General features: G+C 37.4%; 1 protein-coding gene and 1 non-coding gene across 3 annotated transcripts in view; both read left to right on the forward strand.

Annotated features, from left to right (window-relative positions):
- Positions 1-2,631: 2,631 nt before the first annotated feature.
- LEKR1 (leucine, glutamate and lysine rich 1) overlaps positions 2,632-26,481 on the forward strand; it is a 152,964-nt gene continuing 129,114 nt past the window's right edge. Inside the window, exons 1-3 of one of the 2 annotated variants that reach the window (XM_028504822.2) lie at positions 2,632-2,763; positions 5,855-5,944; positions 19,402-19,616. In XM_028504822.2, coding sequence (XP_028360623.1) covers positions 5,897-5,944; positions 19,402-19,616 — 263 coding nt within the window. In that variant the 5' untranslated portion in view covers positions 2,632-2,763; positions 5,855-5,896. Of the gene's footprint in view, positions 2,764-3,137; positions 3,637-5,854; positions 5,945-19,401; positions 19,617-26,481 lie in introns of those variants that run through there. The other variant, XM_036017601.1, reaches the window with a different exon arrangement.
- LOC114491167 lies at positions 13,885-13,990 on the forward strand. Its single transcript, XR_003683982.1, has one exon. It is a non-coding gene; the product is annotated as a U6 spliceosomal RNA (small nuclear RNA).

Genomic DNA, 26,481 nt, shown 5'->3' on the forward strand with positions numbered 1-26,481 from the left:
CCAGAAGGAGTCAGGTACAGGCCTCCCGATCAATTGTAGGGACCAGGAATGCAAGGCCGCACATGATGGCCTCCCTTTCTAATTACACATCTAGAAACATAGGGTCAGAATCCAAAGAGGGACAGTTCTGTCCCAGAAGAAAAGAATGCTAGACAAACATTCCTACACACTTAAGAATGAGGGTTGGCTGGGAAAACATTTTACATTTAAACAGTGAATCTTGCTCTCTTTTACCACATAAACTGAGAGGTGAACATGTGTGTTTTGTAGTTTATAGTAGGCATCCTAACACAGGAGAATCCCCCTCTTCAGTGATGACTTGTGTAATACACTGTGCATGTGTGTGAGTCTGTGTAACCAGGCATCATAGGCCGATGGGTAATAACAATAGGGAAGTAGGAGTATAGATCAACAAATCACATTTTAAATAAATAGAAAATAAGCTAATGTGGAATTTTGCGAGCTTTCAGTTGACAGGAGTGGTTTTTGTATTAAACTGTCTTGGTGTTAAGATTCTTGTTTTGTCCTCCAAACCTGATTTATCTACAAATCTACAAACATTGGAATTCCGTAAATACCTGAGCAAACAATGCATTTTGCTCATGGGACCTTGTGAAGGAACTTAGATTCTGGCATCCTACATATAACGTCTGCAACCTTTCTTTCCCTGTTTTTTAATAACTGCTATGACACAAAGGTCTGCAGGCCATGTGGAAAGCCCTAGTTTAGTCACTGTACAGAGACTCTGTTCCCAAAACTAAGGGACATTTTTTCTCAGGGGTCATTGACCCACAGGAGGAAAAGAATAATAAAGGGTCACAGAGGAGGTTAAGAGGAACTTCATTTGGTTATCACTGGATTACTTTTAAAGGTCACAGTAAAAAGTGAAACTTTGCCGATTTAAAATTTAAGAACAGGATAAAATAAAACTTTATTCAATATGTCCAATGATGGGAATATTTTAAATTCTACTTCAGTTAGTATGGTCAAAAAAGTGAGAAAAAGAAGTGGAAAAAGAAAAAGGGCAAGGAAGGAAACCTGGACAGAGGGAGAGATGGACAGCAACGGAGAACCAAGAAAAACACGAACATGTGGGAGAGGCTTATTGAATTACTTAAAAAAAAAAACTATTTTGTAACACCCTGTCACAACTATTCATCTGTGCTGTGGTCTTCGGGAATAACACTTTTCACTGCTACACTAACAAAGGCTCTTCTTCACAATTGACCAGCTCTCTCTATCCTTGACATTCTTGGAGTGCTTACCACTGTTCAAGGGAACCTTCTTTGATGATGGAAACGTTTTCAATATATGTGATGTCATGAGGTAGCAACTTGTAATTACTGAGCGTTTGAAATGTGGCTAAGTGCAAAAAAGGAATGTAAGTTTTTTATTGTACTTCATTTTAACGAAATTAAATAATCGCTTGGCTGGCAATCTTATTGGACATTGCCGATCTAAGGGACATTTACGGTGGGAGGAAAGTTGGTCTCAAGGCTAAGGTAGAGATGAATGAGACAGATGAAATTAAACCACAGAATGAGTGAGCACCCCGTACTGGACCACTTCATTGGCTGTCCTTTGCCTTTCTTAATCCTTTGTTCAGTCCTCTAATTATGCTTTTCTTCCCCAGATGAAGAAAGGTACTCTCTTTGAAGGGGTATAAACAGAAAGTCACTGGTAGGCATTGGGGCAAACATATCAGTCAGGTTAAAGTGTACAGGGTACATGTATTTTCAAGACTTTTAGTGCTTTGAAGAACAACGCTTTTGGAAGTGTTCAGTACTTCATGCGATCATTCATTAATTAATAGCTATGCAGTGTGACTACTGTTCTAGCATGTTCTACATCTTTGGATTACTTCTCTAAATCTACATGTTTTAATTAATTTTCTTGGTATTTATTCAACCTTATTTTATTCAATACTGATGTCTTTCCCTGTTAGTGAGCAGTAAATATTCTGTTTCATGGAAGAGCTGCATTGTGGATCTCATATAATCTTCAAAAAGGGGAGATCTGGATTGTGAATGAGACACCTGCAAATCATACCAACGGCTGCCTCTGTCTGCATTAGTCACTGGGCTTCACCCCATCCTGGTATGCAGTGCTGGTCACACAGCGGGCTATCAGTAAATACCTGCCTTATGAAGGAAGGAATGCCAGCCACGTGTATAGTCTTCCATGAATAATAGGTTGTGGACTAGGGGGTCTCGAGATACCTTTTGAACTAAACCCTTCATCTTGACTACTCTTGGATGAAAACTTTACCAACGCCTTCCAAATTAACTCGCCTTCCCTGCAACCACTGAGACCAGAGCTTCTTCCCCTCGACACCCATGACCTCTACAGGCATCTCTCCTCTTTCCACCCGACTAGCCCGGCTACACTAACCGCCCGCGTCCTCCACGTGGACCCTAGGACGTGGGTGACAGGCAGATGGACTTAGGCCTCCAACCCAGGCAGCGTTTCTCCTCGGTAGTGAGTCCCCTTACACTACCGCCCCCCACCCCCACTCCCCGGCCTCGCCCTACCCTGCCTCTCACGGCACTCTGCGTTAGATGAACCCTTTCTTTCGACCTGCCACGAGCTCTCCCGCTTCCGCTGGGCGCGTGGGGCCCCAGGCGGGGCAGGCTGGGGGCCGCTCTGGCGTCTGCAACAAGCGTGGGCCGTGACGCCATCGCGCCCTGACGTCAGACGGACGTGCAGCACGGTCTCCCAGGAGACCGGGAAAGCCGTTTCTCTCCCCACGGAGTCCAGGTCTAGGTGAGAGACAACGAATGGCTTCTGTGAGCCGCGGGATGACCGGGTCCGGGACGCAGTTCCGGAGCGGAGGCGAGCTGGCGCCCGGGAAAGGGCCGGAAAGAGAGCCGCGGCGCTGGGCGAGGCGTTGGGGCCCCGCGCCTCGCCTCCGCCCCTTCTGCATCCGCGGCCGGCCGGCCCGCGAGCCGGGCTGGCCCTGCATCCTTTTTGCCCCACGATGCGCGCGTCTGGGCCTCACCGTGGCACTCTCCTCTTCTTCCTGCCACGGCAGGTCCCGAGGGAATGGGTTTAGAAAGGGACAGATTTCAAAACCCTCCCAGTAGTTTTGGCTGGCCTTGTAGTTGATTTCTATTTGGGAAATCCCGCCGCTTCAGGAAAGTCTTAGGACATACCACCCGCCTCACCCATCCCTGACCTGCTCGTTTGTGGGTGATTCACACCAGGGGAGTAGTTCTTTTATGGAAGGGCCTGAAGACGGAGCGTGAGTTAATGGCCCAGCGTGACACTGGTGTGAGGAAGGGAATGGGAAGTGGACAATCAAGGGCATTTTTGTGCTTTTGACATCTGCCTTGTGACCCTGTTAGAGAGAGCAAGTTAAGAAATACACACGGAGCCACTGCCAGTTATCACCACACCTCTTGTCAAAATTCACGTATGTAATGTGTAATAAGAGGAGTCATTTGATAAAACACGCAAAGTAATGTAACGGTAAATTAAAATTATAAAACACTTTCCCTGTTGCCAAAAGGGAAAGAGACCTTTCACCTCCCTTTCTTGAGAAACCTCTTATTTGTGAATTCCCCCACTATTTCTTTAATATGTATGCAAAGACCCAGAATGTTTTTCTTGAGGACCTGGGAGCCATTTCTTTAAAATGTAAATATCAAGGAAGATGGCTCCGGTTTCCATATCTCAATGGGAGTTTTGGTCTGGAGGGCGCCTTAGTAACCACCTACTTTGTCATACAGAGACTTGCATTCCTTAGAACAAACGCAATTAGCCAGCATAGATGGCTACTTCAATTACCAGGTGAATTTCAAACGAACTATGAAAGAGTGTATGGAAAGCTGTATTGAGGATAAACTACCGTGTATCTGGAGAACATGTGTGTAATGAACTGTATCTGCCTGACTGTATAAAACAGTGGGATTTCTTTATGTCTTTGGGATCTCATCAGCAGGTTGGTTGTGATGTGCCTCGCTGTATAGTTAAATGCATATTCAATAGTAACATTGCTATCTTTCTGCCATGAGGAGATTTTTCTGGGTTGACAGATATTTTACTTTTAATTTTTCATCAATAGTTACTGCCAATTCTTCCCCCTTGGTAGAGTAAGACCACAAAGTTGGGATAGATTTACAGACAATGAAGGTTCTAAATAAAAACGGTCCCACTGGTGCCTTGTTTATACTGTCACTAGGTCCATGCTCTCTAATAATTTTGTGGGTGGAATTTTAAAAGGAGATTTAGTTGGTGATTTAGGAGAAATTCTCCCAGTAGAATTTAATTAAGCTGATGCCATCTTATGTTACTGTTGGCGAGTCCCTTGTAAAATGGCAGAAATGAGAATAATGAGCCTTCTGTGAATAATGAGCTCTTACCACATCACGGTGACAGTCTGCCAAACATCAGATTATTATGTACTTGGCCATGTGGGCCTGTGTTAACTGTCAGTTAACTTTACCCCCATAGTTAGCTCCAGTTAACGTTACCAAACACATACACACACACATTACACTTATATGAGAAGACAGCTCGTTAATTATTTGCTGTAAACAGCAACTCATTAAAACAAGGGGTTTTGTGCTAATGGGTTAGGGAGGGAATTCTCTCTTCTACCAATGGTTGCATAATTTAAAAAAATACTACTGCAAGAATTGTCACCTGTAGTTTCCTTGCTGCCTTGGCGAGGCTGGGGTCGCAGTCTCTGATAGAGTACTCTGTCCCTCCTCTCTCTGTCAAAATCCTACCCTGATCACAAGCAAACAGCCTCAGGAAGCCTTCACTGATACTCTACTCCAAGATATTTTTCTGTCCTCAACTCCTGGATTGTTCATTGTCTACAACTTTTGGCCCTTAGGTCTTCTCCTGTACTATGGAATTGGGCCTAGATTATCTTGCTCTGCTGCTCCGCTTCTGACCCCTACTCCTTGGGTTATAAACATCTCTCCCTGATGAAATTGGACTGTCTATTCTTTTTAAAAAACATTTTATGTATTGATTTAAGAGAGAGAGAGAAAAAAACATCGATTTGTTGTTCCACCTATTTATGCATTCATTGGTTAATTCTCGTATGTGCTCTGACTGGGGATCAAATCCACAACCTGTGTATTGGAGTGATTCTCTCTAACCAACCACGAGCCGTGCGGCCAGGGTCTGGACTGTCCTGTGCTTTCTCCATATTTGGGAAAGATTAAAAAAAAAAGAGACCCAAAATCAAAGTGCTCCTCCATTTATTCTGAGTTGTGCTAGAGTTTTGTATTGCAGTGTTTTATTATAAAATGAAACTATTAAAAGTAAAATATCTGCATAAAATTATAAAAATGTTCATTTATAGGTAAAATTTGCCATTGGCTTCTCATGCTTTGATGACTCTTCTGTTCGGGGCCTGCATATGGCATTTAATCCGATAACTGAGTATTTCTTCTGTACACCATCATTTAAACCAGCATTCATGTCACAATTGCTTTTCTTGTCTGCTGAACCAAAATGCCATATTTATGCATTTTTCTAGTAGCTTTTCAAAAAAAAACTGAAATAAATCATTCTGTTTAAAATTTTGTGATCCTTATTCTGTATTTGCAAAGCAAATAATTAGTAGTAAACCACCACTGAAATTACAAGTGGACTTTTAATTTCTAAAGAAAGAAAATTATTTGCAACTATTATCAGTAGTCTCTATAGTTCTTTTCTGTTTTATTGGCTTAATAACTGAGAAAACCCCACTTGTACATTTAACACTGAGTTGATGAAATAAACATCTGTTGAAACAGTTACCACTGCTCTTCTAAAAATACTCCCAAGAATTTATATCTTTTAATTTGAAAATTTTTCACATTATTTCAATTCTGATTATTGCCATCAATATTTTTAGATTGTTTTGCTTCAGAGTTTCTTCAGTATATTTTGGGAAATTATGGATCGTCACATTCCCATGCATGCATTACCTGAAGAAATCCAAAAGGTATGATATTATATCATGTTTTTTCAGCATAGCATTAGTAACATTTTAACAGGTAATTCTAAAACCTGGGGGAGTGAATTCAGAGGTTTTGTATTTGTTTTTGTCAGGGCATCTGTAATGAATTGATGGAGTGGGGAAGGGAATAATCCAAACTGTGGAATTCAATTCAGTGCCAAGTGTTTGACTTGTAAAAGAAGACGGAGATATGATTGCAGCACAGTATTTGACCAGGTGTTTGTGGAGCCTTTGGGAAAAGAGGGCCAGTCCCAGGAATGTCTCAATATTATATTTAGACACTTTTCTAGAGGATTTACACGGAAAAAAAGTTTAAAAGAAACTGAAACAAATGGGTGTGTTCAAAATTTTAAGTGATCCTTATTTTGTATTTGCAAAACAAGCAATAGTAAACCACCAATGAAATTAAAATTAGTTTGTGGCTTTTCATGATGCTATATTTTTAAATCAATTTCTCTCTCTCTCTCTCTCAGGGTCTATTTCAGTTTCACCTTAATTCTTGCACCAGACACTTTTAAAAGCCCTTATATATATATAAACTCATTTAACCTGCTTAACAATTCTTCACAGTTCCATGCTAATCTCCTCCCTGTTAGTTCATATCTGTCCTCAGGCAAACACATTTTCCCCATATTGAGTTTGGCAATGCATACATTGTTAACAGTATAATTTTAAAAAAATATTTCTTTGAAACTGATCAACAAATTGAGAATTAAAACTTCAGACCTTAGCTATCATTAATCATTCAGATTTTTCAGTCAACTCTTACCCACCAGTCTGTTCCTTTTTAATTAAAGAAATTAAAGTCAGCTCTCAGATATGCTTTTATCCTTTGTTCATGTTACTTTGGGCTTCCTGTTAGCATTAACCATGCCATTGATTTAACTTGATACTTACTGTTACTGCATGTTCTTCAGATTTATGTAAACTGCGATCTAACAGGAACTGGAAGGGAAAGCCAATTACTAGAAAAGACCTTTTCAGGCACAGCATTTAATTAGCTTCACCTGTTCAGTTAGGTGTAAGCGATAGGAAGCCCAGAGAGAGCTCAGCCCTGTATGCAGTGCTTACCTGGGAAACGCTGCTTTTATCAATTTGTAGACATGGAATGTCTTTCCTTTTTCCCTCCACTGAATTCCTTCCATTACTACCCTGTGTGGTAGAGATCAAAAGAAACCAAACCAAACCATCTGCAAGAAACAATACCCATACTTCAGATTCCAATCGTTTGTCAGGAAGAGGATATATCATCACACGAAAGAAATAATTCCAAAAGACAGTGTCTAAGTTAAATGTCATACAAGATTGTATCTTTTCTGGGAAAGGAGAAGGTAGGGAGAGGAATCCCCAGGTTTGGGGACGGTCAAGGGAGGAGCCTTATGCAGGAGGTAGAACTAGGACTGGCCCTTAGAGGCCGAGTGTTTCTATAGACTCCTGGCAATAGGGCATGCTAGGTCAAGGGAATAGAAGCTTACTGATGAGAAAATGCTGGCCAACTTAGAGAATGTTTAACAATGTAAATGTTTTGACTGTATGAAAAAGTATGTATTTATTTGGACAAGGTTTTATGAGAGTTGTAGGGTTTTTTTCCTCATGTTTAAGGTACTTTATAAGCAAATTATTTAAAAATGCGAAAACCAAACATTTTGTAAATCTACAGTTACGTTCTCAAAGCGGGAATGGGAAGCAGCTGTCCATACATTGTAGGAAGGGGTGGCTCCAGGAGGAGTGCTGCTGCTGCCTGAGGCCCTGGGCAAGTGTTCTGATGGCGCCCTTTGTCCCGCTGAATGTTTAGAATATAAAGTACAGCTTTGCGCTTTTTCAGCCCTCGGTTCGATCCATTTTCACAACAAATATTTATCCAGAGCCTATTATTATGTGCCAGATATTGCTCTGGGTACTTGATTATAAAGCAACCTAAATGTGTACATGCACCCCACAGCCTATTAAAGTGCAGTCTAAAAATAAGGCAGTTATTTGTTTTCCATAACTTTTTACCTATGTTTGATTCATCTGGTTTGTCCATAATGTATTTGTTAAATTGCTTAGTGATCAGGCAGTATATCTACCTAATCAGCTTGCAAACATCATTCTATACAGAATCATGTCAGACAGATGCAGGACGGGTAAAAGTAGGTTTACAGTTTGTATGGGAAGTAATACAATAATTAATAAATAATGCAAGAATAAACTGTTTTTCATACTCAGAACCATAAACCTACTTTTGCCCCACCCTGTACGGAGGTTATAATGGTAATAGGAATACTTCAGATTAGAATTATTTAATAATACCTTATTATTAAAATGAAAAATATTTTATAATGGCTTGGAAATTCTCTCTATTTCTTTATTGGGGAAAAAAGGACATGAGGTGGGTGGATCAGTGTCTCTCTCCACCCCACCCCTGTTCTTCTGTTAACTGGTTTGTGTTAGTTTTTATGCTGTTTCTTCTTTCTAGAGAAGTCCTTGTCAGTCTCCCCTCCCCTCCCATCCCCTCCCCTCCCCTCCCCTCCCATCCCCTCCCCTCCCTCCCTTCCTTTTTTCCCCCTCTGTGTAGGCAAGGAAAATTGTGTAGAAATGAGAGAAGAAGGTGAGGGGAGCCCTTCCTCCTTATTTCTATCCATACTTTTGCTATGTGATATGGAAATGGGATGGTTGATAACTTACATGAAAGGTACTTGATAAAAACATGAAAATGACTGTACTACACTCTGTTATTAATAACAAAATAGGTAATAGTAGAAAAGTTGCAAGAAAAAGTAGAGGTGGTGGGGGGATGGCCACCAAATGAGAAAGTATGGGGAAAAATGCTGATGATACTAAGCAATAATTAGAGAATGAATCCATTCCCTGGCTGGTAGGTTAAAATTGTTAAATCTGCTACCCCTTGGGCTTATCTTTTAAGGGACTGTTAGGGAAGCAAGAAAAGGATAATTTTTTTACTTCCATTCTTAGGTCTTTCTGGTTTTTATCACAGTTTCTGACTGAGCATAAAATACATCTCAGATTCCCATCTCCCAAAGTGGCACAAAATGTAAAACAGGTCCATGGGCCGGATAACAAAGCCACACTCATCTCTTTGTCTGCTATTAGACTCTACAATTTACTTCCATGCATACTTAGAACGTATTTTAAAATTTGTTCTCTCTCCAGATTGAGCTGACTCATGCCTGTCTCTCACCTCTGATAACCAGCAGCTTTGCTAGGATTTTCATCCAGCATTCTGAAAGCAGAATATACTTGTAATGATAGTGCAGTTCTGTGTTTAGAATTTTATTGCCACAATTTAAAAGTAAAACACAGATCAGCAAAGTAATAATTCTTTATTTCTTCCCCTCTGGAATGTCAACCCATTTTAGAGATATATGGACTCCCTCTTTTTAGAAAAAAAGCAATGAACAACTTTTCTTTTGTTGTTCCTGCTTGGGGACGTATACAGACATCAGAACAACTGCAACAAATTAGTGAAAGAAATCAGCTATTTTGCAAAAGTAAAGCCGATCTCTTTTTTAAATGTTGACAAAATGAGCACTTGTAATAGAATTTTAGCTTCGGGAAAGATATTTATTACCAGAGGACATGAAGTAAAATAAAGAGATCAGAGTTGTTTATTTTATGAAACACAAGTGGTGGTGCAAGGACTGGAGAGCACGCTGTTCTTTCTGGGGTAACAACCCCTTTCTCTAGCAGTAACAGCTCATTTTGTCCTGTTTCAGTACAGTAATTTTAGTACTTTGAAAATTTGAAATTTATTCAGAATAACAGTTTTATATTTCCAAGCACAGATTGTCATTGCCAGAAAAAATAAACTTAATTTTCCAGGTCATTTTGGGCCACTGTGGCTAAAGTCAGATTTTGTGTTGAGTTAAAGTAGGGAAAAAAAGAATGAGAAAAGGGTTATAGAAATGTTAATATGATTATCCTAGAAAAGTAATGGTGTGTGTATGTGTGTGTGTGGTGGGGGGGACGAGGGGGTTGTGTTTTTAAGCAATGGCAGTTTTAAAACCTAGTGACAGAGGAAGTAGTAAACTGTGCAATTCTTGGAGAGACTAATCACTTAATATTGCGATCTAAGATAGTTAGTTAGGAAAAACAGTTTTTTTAAAAAATGTTACTATGAATCTTGAAAAAAACTGCATCTGTGAATTTTTAGTCCAAAATACTTTTTCTGGCTGGCCATAGAAGGTCACAGAGTTCACTAAGGTGGGGTTTCCCAGAGGGAAAGTAGGTATTAGAGGAAGTATACTTTGGAAGCATACGCAGATAAACATAGGTATGCCATATGTAATTTATGCATGGAGCCAACATTTCTTGAAGTTGCTCAATAAAATTTGTTTATAGATTAATCTTTGGTATTTTAGTTCCAGATTGATTTATTTTTTGAAAATTATTTTCTTATTAAACTTCTTATTTTGAGATTATAGATTCATATGCTGTTACCCCAACTGCTCCCAATGGTAACATTGGACAAAACTATACTACAATATCACAGCCAGGATATGGACATTGATACAGTCAAGACATAAAACAGTTCTGTTGCAATGAGGATCCCTCCTATAGACCTTTTACAGCCACACTCACCTCAGCATCTCCCTTCATACACCTCCACCACTCCCCAGCCCCTAATCCATGGCCCCTGGCAACCACTGATCTGATCTCCAATAATTTTGTCATTTCAAGAATGTATAAATGAAATCATGCAATAGGTAACCTTTTGGGATTAGTTTTATCACTCAGTGTAATTCTCTAGGGCTTTATTCAGGTTGTTGCATGTATCAATAGTTTATTTCTTTTTATTGCTGAGTAGTATTAAACGGTATGAATGTACTATGGTTTGTTTAACCTGTTGAAGAACAGCTGGCTCTTTTCCAGTTTTTTGGCTATTACTTATAAAACTACTATAAATATTCACATATAAGTTTTTATGAGAACATGTGTTTTCATTTTCCTGGGATAAATGCCCAAGAGTACAATTGCTAGGCTGTACGGTAGTTGCATGTTTGGTTCTTTAAGAGACTGCCAGACTTTTGCAGAGGCTGTCCCGTTTACATTTTCACCAGCAGTGTGTGAGTGATCCAGTTTCTCTGCAGCTTAACCAGCATTTGATGTTGTCATTAGCTCTTCTTTTTTAGCTTTTCTGATAGGTGTGCAGTTATATCTCATTATCTCATTGTGGTTTTAATTTGCATTTTCCTAATGACTAATTGTAAGAGACCATTCTGTGTGGTGTGGGCCCAGCTCCCACTTGGAGATGCACAGGACCCACGCCCACAGATAGGTTCTCCTGTGGGGAATCAGGCCTACAATGTGCCTAGGCCACTTTGAGACTTGCTTTTGCTAAAACTCCCTCACCCTGAATTGAGACAGCAAGTGCTTACTGTAACTTCCTAAAATTCATGCTAAAACTCCCCAGTATGGAGTGTAACAGGTTCAACTACTTTTCCCTTTTCATTTGCAAATATACTTCTTTTGTGATGTGATTAGCTGCATCGGCTCCTTTGTTTTCTCTAAAAGGTAACCACTTACCTTTTAACCACAGGTTGGCTTGGACAAAGCCAACCTGTGCATAGTAAATGAGGACCATCATGTATGTGCGGAGAAACTCAGTAAAGGCCTGTCATGGCGTAGGCCTCGGCTTTTGCTCCCCTTGACAGAGAAGCCATGCTGCCCCTTTTCCTCCACAGAACTCGCTAGTCCGTGCGAATGTCTTTCCCCCAACCACAATGAGGCGGACCCCACTGTTCAGGCACCATCTGATGCGGACCCCTGCTCATGACAGGCCTTTATCTAACTAGACACTCATTGTTTTTGAGTAAAGTCATCTTTTTAATGCAGATCCTCTTGGAAAGGTTAATAGTTTATATAGCCGTTACTCTTACTTTTGTGGAAGAGCATATCTGTTTCTTTTCTCCATAACCAAGCATAATAAGTATGGGGCAGGTGGGGGAAGAAAGGAGGAATAATTTTTGGAGCAGAGAATGCCTCAGTTGGGCAGCAGGGGGTTGCTAATAGAAAGGGCTACTTTTTCTGTTTGAAGGATAGACAGGAACTTTGAAAAGACTCAAAGCTTAATTTAAATTTTTTAAAAAATTTACATCATTTTTATATTAAATAACTATAAGAAGTATAAATGCTGCAGTTGGTAAGTTTATTTTATAATTTACTTTTAAATGGTTCTGCATTTGTTTAATATACTGCATTTGTTAATGCCTCCTCCAAAGTACATCTTCCAGAAATCAAAGACATCCTGCTAATAATAGTCATTTTGTCAAGAATGACAGCATGTCATTATTTTACTTAGAAAACAAGGAGATGATATAACACCAAGTTTTAAGGATGAAGCATAAATTATATTTCACAAAAAACCCAGATAACTTTTAGTTACCTCATCTGGGAACATAATTACAGTATTTCATATCTTTGCAAGTTTCACAGAAATGTCCTAAGTAATTAGCCTGTATAGACACTAAGAATTTAAAAGTGTTATTATGTTTTTCTGTTGCAATTTTAGTTACACAAAGTTATTTACGATCTAATAGCATTGAAAATGTTTGTTCAATATACGTATGTATTGTGAATTACCCAGTGATTCAGGTTGTACTAGCTGAGGTCTGCGGACTACTTATATGGACTTATTATTTTATAATTTGATTGTCTTGTTTCCTACATCATAATGGTACCATATTTTGGCTTTCTTTGCTGAACTCCCAGAAGACCTATTCTATAAAATGTTTTACTTCACTTATTTATTTTAGTTCCCTCCCCCATAATTGCTAGGGTGGAATAACATTCTAATAGCTTTCACAACTGTGAAGTTTATGCTATTTCTGTTTTGTACATCAGGCTACAAAGAAAACTCACCCAGCAAGAGTTTTCTTTAGACTAAAGATAGTGTGCTTTGCCAGGAATGGGGCAAAAACTATGATTAATAGGCAAAAGGTTAAGGATGAAAGTGCCTTGGAGTAAGCGATATAATTTTCAAATTGATGAGAAGGAACCAAAACTAATGATGGGTAAAGGGATGGTAAGAAAATACCCATCTGCTCTGAATTAGTTTAGGTCTCTTGACATGGATGAATGATATTCCTGGGGACTGACACTACCTTTGAATGGGACTGCAGGACACATACAAATGCCATGCCATGTATAAAAATGACCATAAGCTCAATTTCAATCCCAGGCAAGATTTCAAAATGCATTATAAAGGGTGATTTGTGAGGATATATTAAGAGAGCCAATAAAATTGGGCCAATTTTGTGTTGATTAGGAGAACCAGCAGGAAGGTCTCCCTTGCTATTCCATTTTGTGTAGAGTTACTAGATCCAGAAATGATAGTAGGCATTGAATATGTGGACTTCATGAAGGCATTTGACAAATTTTGTCATATTATTCCTGAAGACAATATGAATAAATATAGGCTGGTTACAAAGATAATTGGGTAGTTTAATACCAAGTTGAAGAATTATACCTGAAGTGTGCTGAGTAAAGGATCAGCATCAACCAAGGAGATGTAACGTGCTGTGTGGAATTCTGTCCCCAACTTTGTCATATTCAACATTCTTTACCCATGAATTCTAGAGTGACTAGATCTGGGAACTGTAGTATGCATACAATACATGGACTTTATGAAGGCATTTGACAAATTTTGTTCATAATACTCCTGAAGTTAATATGTATGTATACAGGTTATAAAGATCATTGGGTAGTTAGCCCTAAAGGTTTCCTAAATGCCTGGGCCTTCAACATTTACATGCCTAGTTGGATCATTCCCAGATTAGGGCTTGATTCTCTTGGGTGCCATGTCTAGTCCTTTTCCACCAGTCAGCCATAGGTAGGATGGGTGGAGGGGGTTTTAGTCACTCTGCCCTGTACGGGAGTATGACTATGAAAGACTATGAAAGGTAGATCTGTACAAAAGGTGAAAGGTGCCTACTTTGGCAGCACATTTACTAAAATTGAGATGACACAGAGTAGATTAGCATGGCCCCGTACAAGGATGACATGCAGATTTGTGAAGCATTCCAAATTTTTAGTCCCAGCCACAACAATCAGACAAGAAGAAAAAAATAAAAGACACTTAAATTGGAAAGGAGAAAGTAAAACTGTCATTATTTGCAGATGATGTGATATATAGAAAACCCCAAACATTCCACCAAGATACTATTAGAACTGATAAACAAATTCAGCAAACTAGCAGGATACAAAATTAATACTCAGAAGTCGGTTGCATTTTTATATGCCAATAATGAACTAAGAGAAAGGGAAATTAAGTAAAGAATCCCATTCACAATTGGCTCAAAAGGAATAAAATATCTAGGAATAAACTTAACCAAGGATATAAAAGACCCATACTGAGAAAATTATAAAACACTGAGAAAAGAAATAGAAAAAGATACAAATAAGTGAAAACACATACTGTATTCATGGATAGGAAAAATTAACATCATTAAAATGTTCATACTACCCAAAGCAATCTATAGATTCAACGCCATTTCCAAGATTCCAATGATATATTTCACAGAACTAGAGCAAATATTTCAAAAATTTATATGGAACCACCAAAGGTCCTGCATAGCAACAAAAAACCTGAGAAAGAAGAACAAAGTTGGAGTAAGCAATATATCAAACTACACTACAAGGCCATGGTAATCAAAACATCCTGGTACTAGAATAAAAACAGAAACAGATCAATGGAACAGAATAGAGCTCAGAAATAAACCCATACCTATATAGTCAATTAATATTCCACAGAGAGAGTAAACATGTAAAATGGGCTAAAGATAGTTTATTCAACAAATGGTGTGGGGGAAGTTGGACAGATACTTGCAAAAAATTGAGATTAGACCATCTTATACTACACACAAAAATAAATTCAAAATGGATCAAAGACTTAAATGTTAGACCTAAAATAAAAACTGTAGAAAGAAACATAGCCAGCAAAGTGTCAGACATTGCTCATAGCAATATTTTATCTCCCTGTGCAAGGAAAACAAAGGAAAAAAATAAATGAATGGGACAACATCAAAGTTTTTAAACAGCAAAGGAAACCACCAACAAAATAAAAAGACAACCCATGGAATGGGAGAGTATATTCACTGATACATCTGACAAGGGGTTAATATCCAAAATTTATAAAAAACTTGCAAAACTCACCACCAAAAACAAACACAAGTGAAAAACGGGCAAAGGACCCAAATAGACACTTCTCCAAAGAGGACATACAGATGGCCAGTAGACATATGAAAAGATGCTCAGTATCACTAATCATCAGAGTAATGTAAATTAAAACCACAATGACATATCATCTTATAAAGTCAGAATGGCCACCATCAATAAATCAACAAACAACTGCTGGCGAGGATGTGGAGAAAGAGAAATGCTTTTGCACTGTTGTTGGGAATGCACACTGGTGCAGCACTGTGGAAAGCGGTATGGAGATAACTTTAAAAATGGATCTGTGCTTTGACTCAGTGATCCCACTTCTGGGAATTTATCCAAAGGAACCCAAAACACTAATCTGAAAGAACATAAGCACCCCTATGTTCATTGAAGCATTATTTACAATTGCAAGATATGGAAGCAGCCCAAGTGTCCATTGGTAGTTGAGTGGATAAAACAACTACGGGACATTTACACAATGGAATACTACTTGGCCATAGAAAAGAAGAAAATTTTACCCTTTGCGGATGGATGGACCTGAAGAACATTATGCTAGGTGAAATAAGCCAGTCAGAGAAAGACAAATACCATATGATTTCATTCATATGTGGAATCTAATAAACAAATTGAACTAAAGGAAAATGAGGACAGACTCATAGATGGAGAGCAAGATGACAACTAAGGGAGGGGGAAGTTAGGGCGTGGAGGGAATGAGCAAAAAGGAAAAAGGAAAAAGGACTCAAGGACATGGACAACAGTGTGATTACTGGAGGGAGGGGGTTATAAGAGGACTAAATGGTAATGGAAAAAATACAATAAAGATTAAATTAAAAAAAGGTGGAAAGGAATGGATTAGTATATTCAGTATAATAAGACAGGGTTTTGCACCTATTTTTAAATGGATTTATTTAACATAAAAGGCATAATATGTAATAGCAACATAATTTCTAAAAATATGAGATTACTATAATCTGTTTGTATTAGAAGATAGTACTAATGATAGTAAATACTAATGAGATATTAGAATGAGGGAAGTTTGAGTAGTCTCTTATTCTGTTTTAGTAAGACCAGACACACTGAGGTATTCAATTCTGGGCACCAACCATACTTTGAAATACATGTAGAACCTAGAAACAAGTTGAGAGAAAATTATTTAGGATGAGGAAGAAATTCAAAACCATGTCATATCAGAAACAGCAGAAGGAGTTGAAAGTGTTGACCTGGAGATGAGAAGATATGGTTACTAGGAGGTCTAGGATCAGTGGGTGTTCCAGGCAGGCAGATTTGGGGTCAGTGTGGGGAAAAAATTCCCTTACAAAACCAGGCATCAGAAGATGCCACAGATTGTTTTACAAAGTAGTTTTCCATCATTTGGGGTGTTCAAATGGAGTCTGGATAACAACTTATCTAGGTTGGAGTAGACTTAATGAACCTATCCAGAGCTTGAGCCAGGTTACCTTTATGATTTTTTTTCAAAATTCTTGTTTCATAAATCTATAGTTTTGGTATCAGTGGCAGTTAGATGATTGATGTAGTCATTAGTTTCCCACAGTATTGTATTTTGGTTCTGCATTTGAAATTTTTTAAAGTTAAATTTATTGGGGTGACATTGGTTAATAAGGTTATGTGAGTTTCAAGTGTAAAATTCTATGGTACATCATCTGGTATTGCATTGTTTGCCCACCAGCCAAAGCCAAATCATCTTCATCACCATATGCAGGGGTCTGGCATAAATAATGCCCCTGCTTTTTATTACAAAGTCTTATTACAGAATCATAACCATGCAATTCCATAACATAACAATGTCACATTCAAGCATACCGTATGACAATTTAGGTGAAATGTTCAAATTAAAACTATAAATCATTACACCCCTACTAGTACTCCACCAACCACACTGAAGCAGGCCTTATTTTTACCAGACCCTGTATCTGACCCCCCTTAACCGTTTTTACTCCCTGAGCTCCCTTCCCTCTGGTAACTACCATACTGTTGTCTGTGTCTAGGAGTTTTTGTTTATTTGTTTTTCTTGTTGTCCATTTGTTGCTTTCAATTTTATATCCCACATAGAGTGAAATCCTATGGTTTTTAACTTTTTCTGACTTTGCTTAGCATGATATTCTGAAGATCCGTGTATGTTCCTGCAAATGGCAGTATTTCATCTTTTCTTTTTTTAATTGTTATTCTATTACAATGTTCCAATTTTTTCCCCTTTGCCCCACTCTGCCCAGCCCACACCCGACTCCCACAGTCCATACCAATCCCACTGCCCATGTCCATGGGTCATTCATACATGTTCTTTGACTAGGCCCTTCCCCTTCTTTCCACCATTCTCCCCCTCCCTACTCCCCTCTGGTCGCTGTGGGTTTGTTCCATCTTTCCATGCCTCTGGTTCTATTAGCTGAGTAGTATTCCATTGTATAATAGGGGCTTGGCCAAAAAGCCTGTTTAGTTTTTTCTGTAAAATAAAAGACACATTTTTCATTTTCACCAATAACTTTATTGATTTGGATGTTTTGAGGATGTTGGCTGTGTCCCGTGTGGTATAGTGTTAATTGTTCTCAGTTAACATCTCAGTTTGATCACTGTCAACTTCAACTGGTCTGCCTGACCATGGAGCATTGTCCAGCACAAAACTCTGTGAACCACTTTTGACATGATCAGTCACAGCACCTTCTCTGTACACTGCACAGGTCTTTTCTTGCATTTCACTTGTGTTTTTACCTTTCTCGAAATAACAAGGCATAATATGCCATAAATGTATATTTTCATCCATCTAAAATATTAAAATGGCCATTCAAAAATTCACCAATATTGATTTTTTTTTAGTGCATGCTGATATGGCAGCTGTTACAATACAGTCTGACAAAATTGTTTCAAATGAAGTGTTTCCAAATTTTTCTGGTACGTACCCAAAAGAGGGGTTTCTGGGTCATAGGTTAACTATATTTTTAATTTTTTGAGAAGTTTTCATACTGTTCTCCATAGTGGTTCTACCTCTTTGCTTCCCCACCAGCAGCGAATGAGGGTTCCTTTTGCTGAACAACCTCTCCAACACTTATTATTACTTGTCTTGTTGACAATAGCCATTCTAACATGTGAAATTTTTATTATTGAAGTTTAAATGTGCAAAGCTTTACTGTATCAAAATTTATTCTTAGTTGATTTTAACCACCCTCGTGCAATAGCATTGACAGGCAGTGTGGTGGTCGCACTCTTAGTTACAGGAGCCCTTTCTGCAGGCTTAAGGGAGGTTAAATTAAGAGTAAGTGCTTCTCTAATAAACCACGTGTTGTTTTCCTTTCAGTGCCCTGGAGCAAATGTTTAATGAGGTTGCCTTTTTTCCTTTGTGAACAGTAAGACAAGTAGAGGCTACTTGAGAAATATTTGTATACTTGACCCAGAAAAAATAATTATCTCTCTCGACTTTGCTAAAATTCTGTTTTTTACTGCCGCAGTGTTGTCCAGAGATAGGTGAACATTATTTCTGAAGAAAGTAAGAGAATTTAGCTGACATACACATTGTAGATAAATATGATACAAATGGTTACAGGCATGGGTGTTGGTTTTAAATAGACCTGGGTTTAATCCTAACTTCTCTACCTACCAGCTGGTTATTTAACTTCAATAGATTCCTTTTCCTTATCTATAAAATGAGTATAACCATAACTACCTGAGGGGAAAAGGACTAATTCAGGAAGAAGAGATTAGGTTCAAAGGGTTTCTGCTATTTGTAGTTTTATGATAGAATGTTAAAAATTCTGTAAAAATCATAGAATGTTAAAACTCAACAGAAATCAGAGTTCATTTGGCTCAATGTCCTGATTTTATAAATGAGGAAACTAAGATCTGAAAATGCCTTGAGGTGTCTGCAGGATCGCAGTGCAGCTGAGTGCAGGGCCAGTGCTTTATTCCCGCTTCGTGGAAAACTCATCTTAAAACAAAAACTGTGAAGATGTTTTCATCATTTTTAGTTTGATTTTATGGAAAGTATTTCAAGAGTAAATCTTTCATAGAGATACCATGTAGAAATAATTACTCTGAAAATTCCTTTTCTAATTCCAAGATTTTGTGTCAGAGTCAAGATTGTGCCAATTTAAACAATTTTATGCAGATGTAAGCAGTGTCATAATTGTTACTCCATGACATAGTACGGTATACATTTACTTCATTTGACCAGCATAGTTGCAATAACATCTTGAAATTAACATCTTCAGTTGAACTTCATTTTTCGGAATTAAAAAAAAAATATTGTCTCAGTAAATGTATATTCTATTTTCTAGATGTCCCCTGAAGAAAAAGTTTGTAAGTACTGTGGAGTCAGCTATCTAATTCTCCATGAGTTTAAAGCTATGGAAGAAAAAGTGAAAGCGATGGAGAAAGAGATGAAATTTTATCAAGGAAGTATAGAACGTGAAAAGAGACTTCAAGAAAAGCTGCATGCTCTTAGCCAAGATTTTGAACAGTACAAAATTGACAATGACTCCAAAACAGAAAGGTTAGAGTGTGTTATTCTTTTCTGTTATTTATTTAGTTTGAGAGAGAAGTACAGAAAATAAATAGACTTTCAGTGCTTTTCTAGAATCTCTCTGTATCAGGTATAATTTATACTTGAATACATTTGAGTTTATTTATTAATAATTACTAAGTATAATTATTAATGATAGTTTGAGCATTCTTTGAGACATATCTTTACTCTCTGAATAATTTCTAAGAGAAATAATTTCTCTTAGAAACCAATTAATTCAGTAACTTGAAGTTGAAATAGGTTAAGTTTTATTTTTCCCCAGATATCTTAATCTTATCATTAGGAAGATTTGTCTGTCAAAAATCAAGTGAACTTTGGTAGTTTTTGATGCCTAACATTTGTTTTAAGTTGAATAGTTAGATTTGTAAGGTAAGGTTTTCTTATTTTATATCTTATAAATCTAATCTAAATCTTATAAATCTAACATTAGATCTATGAGATTTTCTTATATCTTATAAATCTAATCTAAATCTATAAATCTAAGATTTCGATTTAAATCTAAATAGTAAGTTGAATATTTAGATTTATAAGGTAAGGTTTTCTTATCTTGTATCTTAGAAATCTAATCTAAATCTTATAATCTAATATTAGATTTATGAGATGTTCTTATATCTTATAAATCTAATCTAAATCTATAAATCTAAGATTTAGATTTAAATCTAAATATTCAACTTAAATATTCAACTTAAATCTAAATATTAAGTTGAATGTTTAGATTTATAAGATAAGGTTTTCTGTTTGGAAAGGATTCCTAAACATTTAAATTGTCACATGATTCTAAGTCACTGAAATTGGAATAAAGTTAAATAATGAGTTTGTAATGCTAGCAAATCTAACCAACAGTTTAGTCTTCTTAGAGACACTTCAATGAGCTGATATAAACACTTCTACAGAAGGATTTTTTGCTGTTTTATGGCCTTACGTATGAGTGAATGTTTCTCCATTTAAAATACCAACAGTTGATGTTAGTAAAATTTGAATTAATGAGTGCAACGAATATTACCATGTCCTTACAAAAACAGAAATTTTCTTAAATCCCTTACTATTAAGTACTTTTACTAAATTTTATTACAAATTTTAATAATTACATTAAATGTCAATTGAGTCTAACATTTCTTAGTTCTTTACCAAGAAAATTTTGTTATAGTTTTTAAAATTTCAAATCTAAATAATAAAGTATTTCACACCATTTGAGTGGAAAAAGAAAAAATTTGAAGTATTCAGTTTAAAATTTAAAATTTGGAGGGTTTTTGCCCGTCAGATTCTTTTTGTTTCGTGTTATTTGCACTTTATTTTATTTAATAATATATTATATTATGTAAGTACGTAAACAAATGAAATAAAAGAAGTATGTAGAAGAAAAGGCAAGAAAGTCCCTTTTTATCCTGTAGATTGTTTTCTTCGTACTGGAGATAAAACCATTTTTAATGGTTTGATGTATATTCCTCATTGTGTTTTTACCTTTATTATAGATATAGTTCTTTAATATATGTAATATATATAAGCATGAAAAATGTTTATCTTTCAATAGACTAGTTTTTAACATATTACCAATATATTAAATTTATCATTTTGTGACTTTTGCCACTTAACTGTATATTTTGGAAATTGTTTCACATTAATGCATATAAATCTACCTTGTTCTTCAATGCTGCAACATTTCCCTTACAAAGGATACTCTAAAATTACTTAGCCATTTCTCTTTTCAACATTTAGATTATTTTCAATATTTATTATTATATGTAGTTCTAAATTTATATTTGTGTATACATATTTTCCATAGGATAAATTTCAAGAAGTTAAATTGCTGAAGAGAGCAAATGCCAATTTCAAATTTTGATGGGCATTATACCATATTGTCCTTTGAGAAAATAACGTTACCTTTTTTTGGCCAATAGTTTATAAAGTGGTTATTTTCTTATGTCTTGTTAATATTGGTATCCTCTTAAATTTATTCAAATTTTCACTTTTTTCTTAAGTGGAAAAATATTACTTCATCATTAGTTTTTCATATACTTTTTCATATAGTATAAACATTATAATTTGTTTATATATGTTGCTAATATTTTCTCAGGGTTACTTATCTTTTAATTTTTTTCTGTATCGATTTTTTAATATCCTTTGGCAAATTCTGGTCAGAGTTCTATATAATTGTTTGGGGGTTTTTTTGGTTACAAACAACAGAAACTTACTCTGGCTAACACTAACCTAGTGTTAGATTCAGGCAAGATGTAAAAACAACATATAGGGTGGAGCAAACATAGATTTATAGTAGTTCATATGGAAAATATTGTAATAAACAATCATACAAGGATAAACTTTATTTTGCATACTCACAACTGTAAACCTTCATTTGCCCTGCCCTGTACATTTGAGTTTCCTCCATGTCTTTTCATAGCTTGATGGCTCATTTCTTTTTAACATTGAATAATATTCTATTGTCTGAATATACCACAGTTTATTCACTCACCTACTGAACCACATCTTGGTTGCTTCTAAGTTTTGGCCATTATGAACAAAGCTGTTAAAAATATTCATGTGCAACTACTTGTATAGATAGTGCATTTTCAACTCCTTTGGATAAATCCTAAAGGATATGATTACTGGATCATGTGGTATGTATAGTTTTTTAAGAAATCATCAGACTGTTTTCTATTGATTTCCTGTTTCAATTTCATTGATTTCTGCTAATTATTATTTCTTTTCCTTTGCTTGCTTTGATTTAAATTTGCTCTTCATTTTCTAGTTTCCTAAGGTGGAAGCTTAGATTATTGATTTTATATCTTTTCTCTTTTCTAATACTCAATGCTATACATTTCTCTTTAAGCACTGCCTTTGCTGCATCCTACAAGTTTTAATAAGTTGAAAATTTCAATTCATTTTCATTTAGTTCAAAGTTTTAAAAATTTCTCTTGCCATTTCTTCTTTGACACTTTTGTTATTCAAAAGTATGTTGTTTAATCTCCAACTATTTTGGAATTTTTCAGTTTTCTGTTTGATTTCTAGTTTAATTTTTTTGTGGTCTAAGCACAGACATTGTATAATTTTAATTTTTAAAAATTTGTTAAGATGTGTCTTATCACCCAGAATGTGGTCTATCTTGGTGACTGTTCCATGTGAGCTTGAAAAGAATGTATATTCTGCTGTTGTTGGATGAAGAAGTCCATAGATGCCAATTATATTAGTTGATTGATGATGCTGTTGGATTGAAATGGGTCCTTACTGATTTTCTGTCTAATGGTTCTATCAGTTGCTCAGAGTAGAGGATCAGAAGTCCCCAACTCTCATTGTGGATTTGTCTATTTCTGTTTGAGTTCTATAATTTTTGCTTCACAAATTTTGTAGCTCTGTTTTTTGGTGTGAACACGTTTAGGATTTTATGCCTTCCTGGTGGATTGATCCTTTTATCATGGTATAATGCCCTTCTTTGTCTCCACTATTTTTCTTTGCTCTGAAGTCTGTCTGATATTAATAAAGCCACTGCTGCTTTAAAAATACTGCTTACATGGTATATTTTTTCCATTCTTTTACTCTCAACTTACCTATGTCATTGAATTTGAAGTGAGTCTTGTAGATAGCATATTGTTGAATCATAGATTTTTAAAACCCACTTTGCCAGTCTCTTTTAAGTGGTGTATTTGGACCATTCACTTTTAAGGTAATTATTGATACATTAGGGTTTAAGTAGGCTATTTTATAGTTTGGGTTTAGTTTCTTTCCTCTGGTTCTCATCCTCTGTTTCTCTTTCTCTTTTTTTCCCTTTTATATTGGTTTTTTGAACATTTCTAGGATTATATCTTGATTTCTTGACAGTGATTTTAAGCATATCACTTTGCCTGTAGGTTTCTTAGTGGTTGCTCTAGCTGTTGCAATACAGGTATATAACATCATAGTTTAATTATGATGTGTCTTGGCATGGATTTCTTTGGGTTTATTCTTTTTGGATAAAATAAGATCTTTTCTACAGCTTGTTGAAGCTGTAGGTTTATATCTCTTGCCATATTTAGGGAGTTTTCAGCTATTTTCTCTTTGAATGTTATTTAAACCTACTTCCTCTCTTTTTCTCAGATTCTGGACATATGAATGTTAGCTCTTTTGTTGTTATCCCACAGGTCTCTGAGACTCTGTTCATCATTTTTTTCTGTTTGTTTTCTCTCTGCTGTTCAGAGTGGGTGAATTCTGTTGATATATCCTAATGTTCAGTGATTCTCTCCTATTCTCTCATTATACTCTGCTATTGAGCCCATCCAGTGAGGTGTTTTTTATTTATTTATTTTTTAAAAGATTTTATTTTTTTTATTTGTAGAGAGGGAAGGGAGGGAAAAAGAGAGAGAGAGAAACATCAATGTGCGGTTGCTGGGGGCCATGGCCTGCAACCCAGGCATGTGCCCTGACTGGGAATCGAACCTGTGATGCTTTGGTTCGTAGCCTGCGCTCAATCCACTGAGCTACGCCAAGCCAGGGGTGTTTTTTATTTTTTGTTTTTATCAGTTACTGTGTTTTTCAGTTATATAGTTTCTTTTTTGTAAATTTTGTGTCTTTGAGATTTCCTTGGGTTTCAAGAGAATTTTAAATTGCTTTTAAAAGAATGTTTGTGATGGCTGCCTTAAAATTATTGTCTGATAATTCCAACATCTGATTCATCTCAGTGTGGGGCCTGTTGGTTATCTTCTCTCATTAATGTTATGATTTTCTTGGTTCTGGCTTGGTGAGTGATTTTTCCATTGAATCCTGTTTATTTTGAAGATTGTACTATGAGACTTTGGATCCTATTTAACATCTTTCCAGCAGGTACTCCCTCTGTTGAGATAACAGTAAGAACGCCAGATGGGTATGTTTGTTCAGCAACCCACTGTCCTACTGACACTACCCCAGCCAAGGTGGGGGTGTAACTCACACTGCCTTGTATCAGACTGGTGGAGTGAAGTTCACTTATGTCCTCATTCACACCTTTCCAACAAAAGTGGATCACCAACTTACACTGCTTTGTGTCTGTGCAAGAGACACAAAGGATATGTAAGGTCATCAACCTGCTACTGAACTCACCTTCACCAGGGAAGTGGGGAATCAGAGGACTGATTCACACTGCTTTGTTGCAGCAGGGTGGGAGCAGAAGCCTGGCTCCTCTGTGTGCCCAGCTGACACCGAGGGATGGGAGAGTGCCAGCCAGCAGTCCTCCCGCCACTTGATTCTGCCTTGTTGATGCCAGCTGTGAGCTGAGGCTCAGCTCTCTGCTAGTGCCCCTGGTACCAGGGATAGGGAAGCAGAGTGTTGACTCCTTTATCTAACAGCACCTTATTCTACCTCACTGATGCAGGTTGGGGCTGGAAGCTCTCTGCTGAGACCCTCTCACATAGGATATGATTGGGGAGCAGTATTCCGAATGCTGCTAGTCCATTCCTGCTTCATTTGACCTTTTTGCTGCCAGTTGGGTGTGGAGGTTTGGTTCCCCACTGGGCCTCACTGACAGGAATAGAAGGAATGCGGAGTGCTTACTTCTGCCAACTCGTAGTGCTTTGTTCAGACTCATTGGTTCAGGCTTGGAGTGGAGGCTTCACTCCCCACTAGATAGTGGAGGCCTCGCTGACCCTATCCTGGTCGTGGTTGGAGCGTATCTTGCTTCTGCAATAGGAGAATGAAAAATCAGCTCCCAGCTCACCCCACTGACACACAAGCCAGGTGAACTGGAGTGTACCTCCTGTTTCAGTGGGGCAGGGGTGGTATGGTGTGGAAGACCAACTCTTGGCTCAGCTGTAGCCCCGATGAAGCTGTGTGGGGTGGGGAGGTACCATTTTATAGTTGGTCTTTGGCTTGGAGAGGATATTGCCAAGAATGTTTGTTGTTTAGCCACCTTTTCCATGATCAGCGATGTAGATCAGACTTTTTCTGGAGATTTTTTTTAAATATGGTGTTGTGGTTCTAGGTTGGAGACGTCTGAAGCACCCTGTCTGAGACATAGGGGAGACAATCAGGAAACTCGGGGATCTCATTGCCGTGACGTTTTTCAGGTCCCAAGCTTGCGAGGCCATCTGCTTTCTTTCCATCCTTCAGTCTTCATTTGCTTGTATTGTATTATGATCAGGATTTTCTAGTTGTAAGAGTGAGGACCTGGGAGTAATGGGGCTGCTCCGTTTTGGTTATGACCTTGGGTTAAATTTTGGAAAATTAAATGTTGCTTTGAATAAGAACATTTTAAAAAATAATTGATTACATTTTGACAGATGTCAGTAGGTAGCTCACAAAAGTCAGCAGTTATACGGTACATCTCTATGTGCCTGCGCAACGTTTTCTCTTTGACTTCTGTTCTGCTCATGCCAGACTGGGGCTGTGCGTGGAGATCTGAGCAGCGGTAGGATAGACCTGTACATGAGGAGCCAGGCTTACGAGTTCTGTTGGGCATAGTTAGCTGTTCTCACAAATCAGGTGAGCCATACGTAAATCAAGTGAAGAGCAGTCAGCCCTTGGAAGGGGCATAGGTAGGTACTAAGGATTTGGAGAGTGATATTGAGTACACAATTTGGGGTAAAATTAACACAAAGTTTAATTTTCTCTGAGTTTATAAATGAAGAGTTGGAGGAAATAGCTGTACCTGGCTGGTGCAGAGGGTGTTGGGGCAAACGAGGTGAATTTGTGTTAATCATTATCTTCACCTGCAAACTTACTTCCCATGTAGACCAGTTACATCAGTTAGGAATAGTCTGCAGAAAGAGGCTTACGTGGACAAGGGTTTATTTGTTTCTTGAAAGAAGAAGGGGTACAGGCAGCCGAGCCATGTCACCGGGATCCAGCCTCTTTCCATCTCTCACCACATTTCTCAGGGAGTGCACCTTCAGCC

This window comes from Phyllostomus discolor, chromosome 2 (genome assembly GCF_004126475.2).
Source record: "Phyllostomus discolor isolate MPI-MPIP mPhyDis1 chromosome 2, mPhyDis1.pri.v3, whole genome shotgun sequence".
Classification (NCBI taxonomy): Eukaryota; Metazoa; Chordata; class Mammalia; order Chiroptera; family Phyllostomidae; genus Phyllostomus; species Phyllostomus discolor.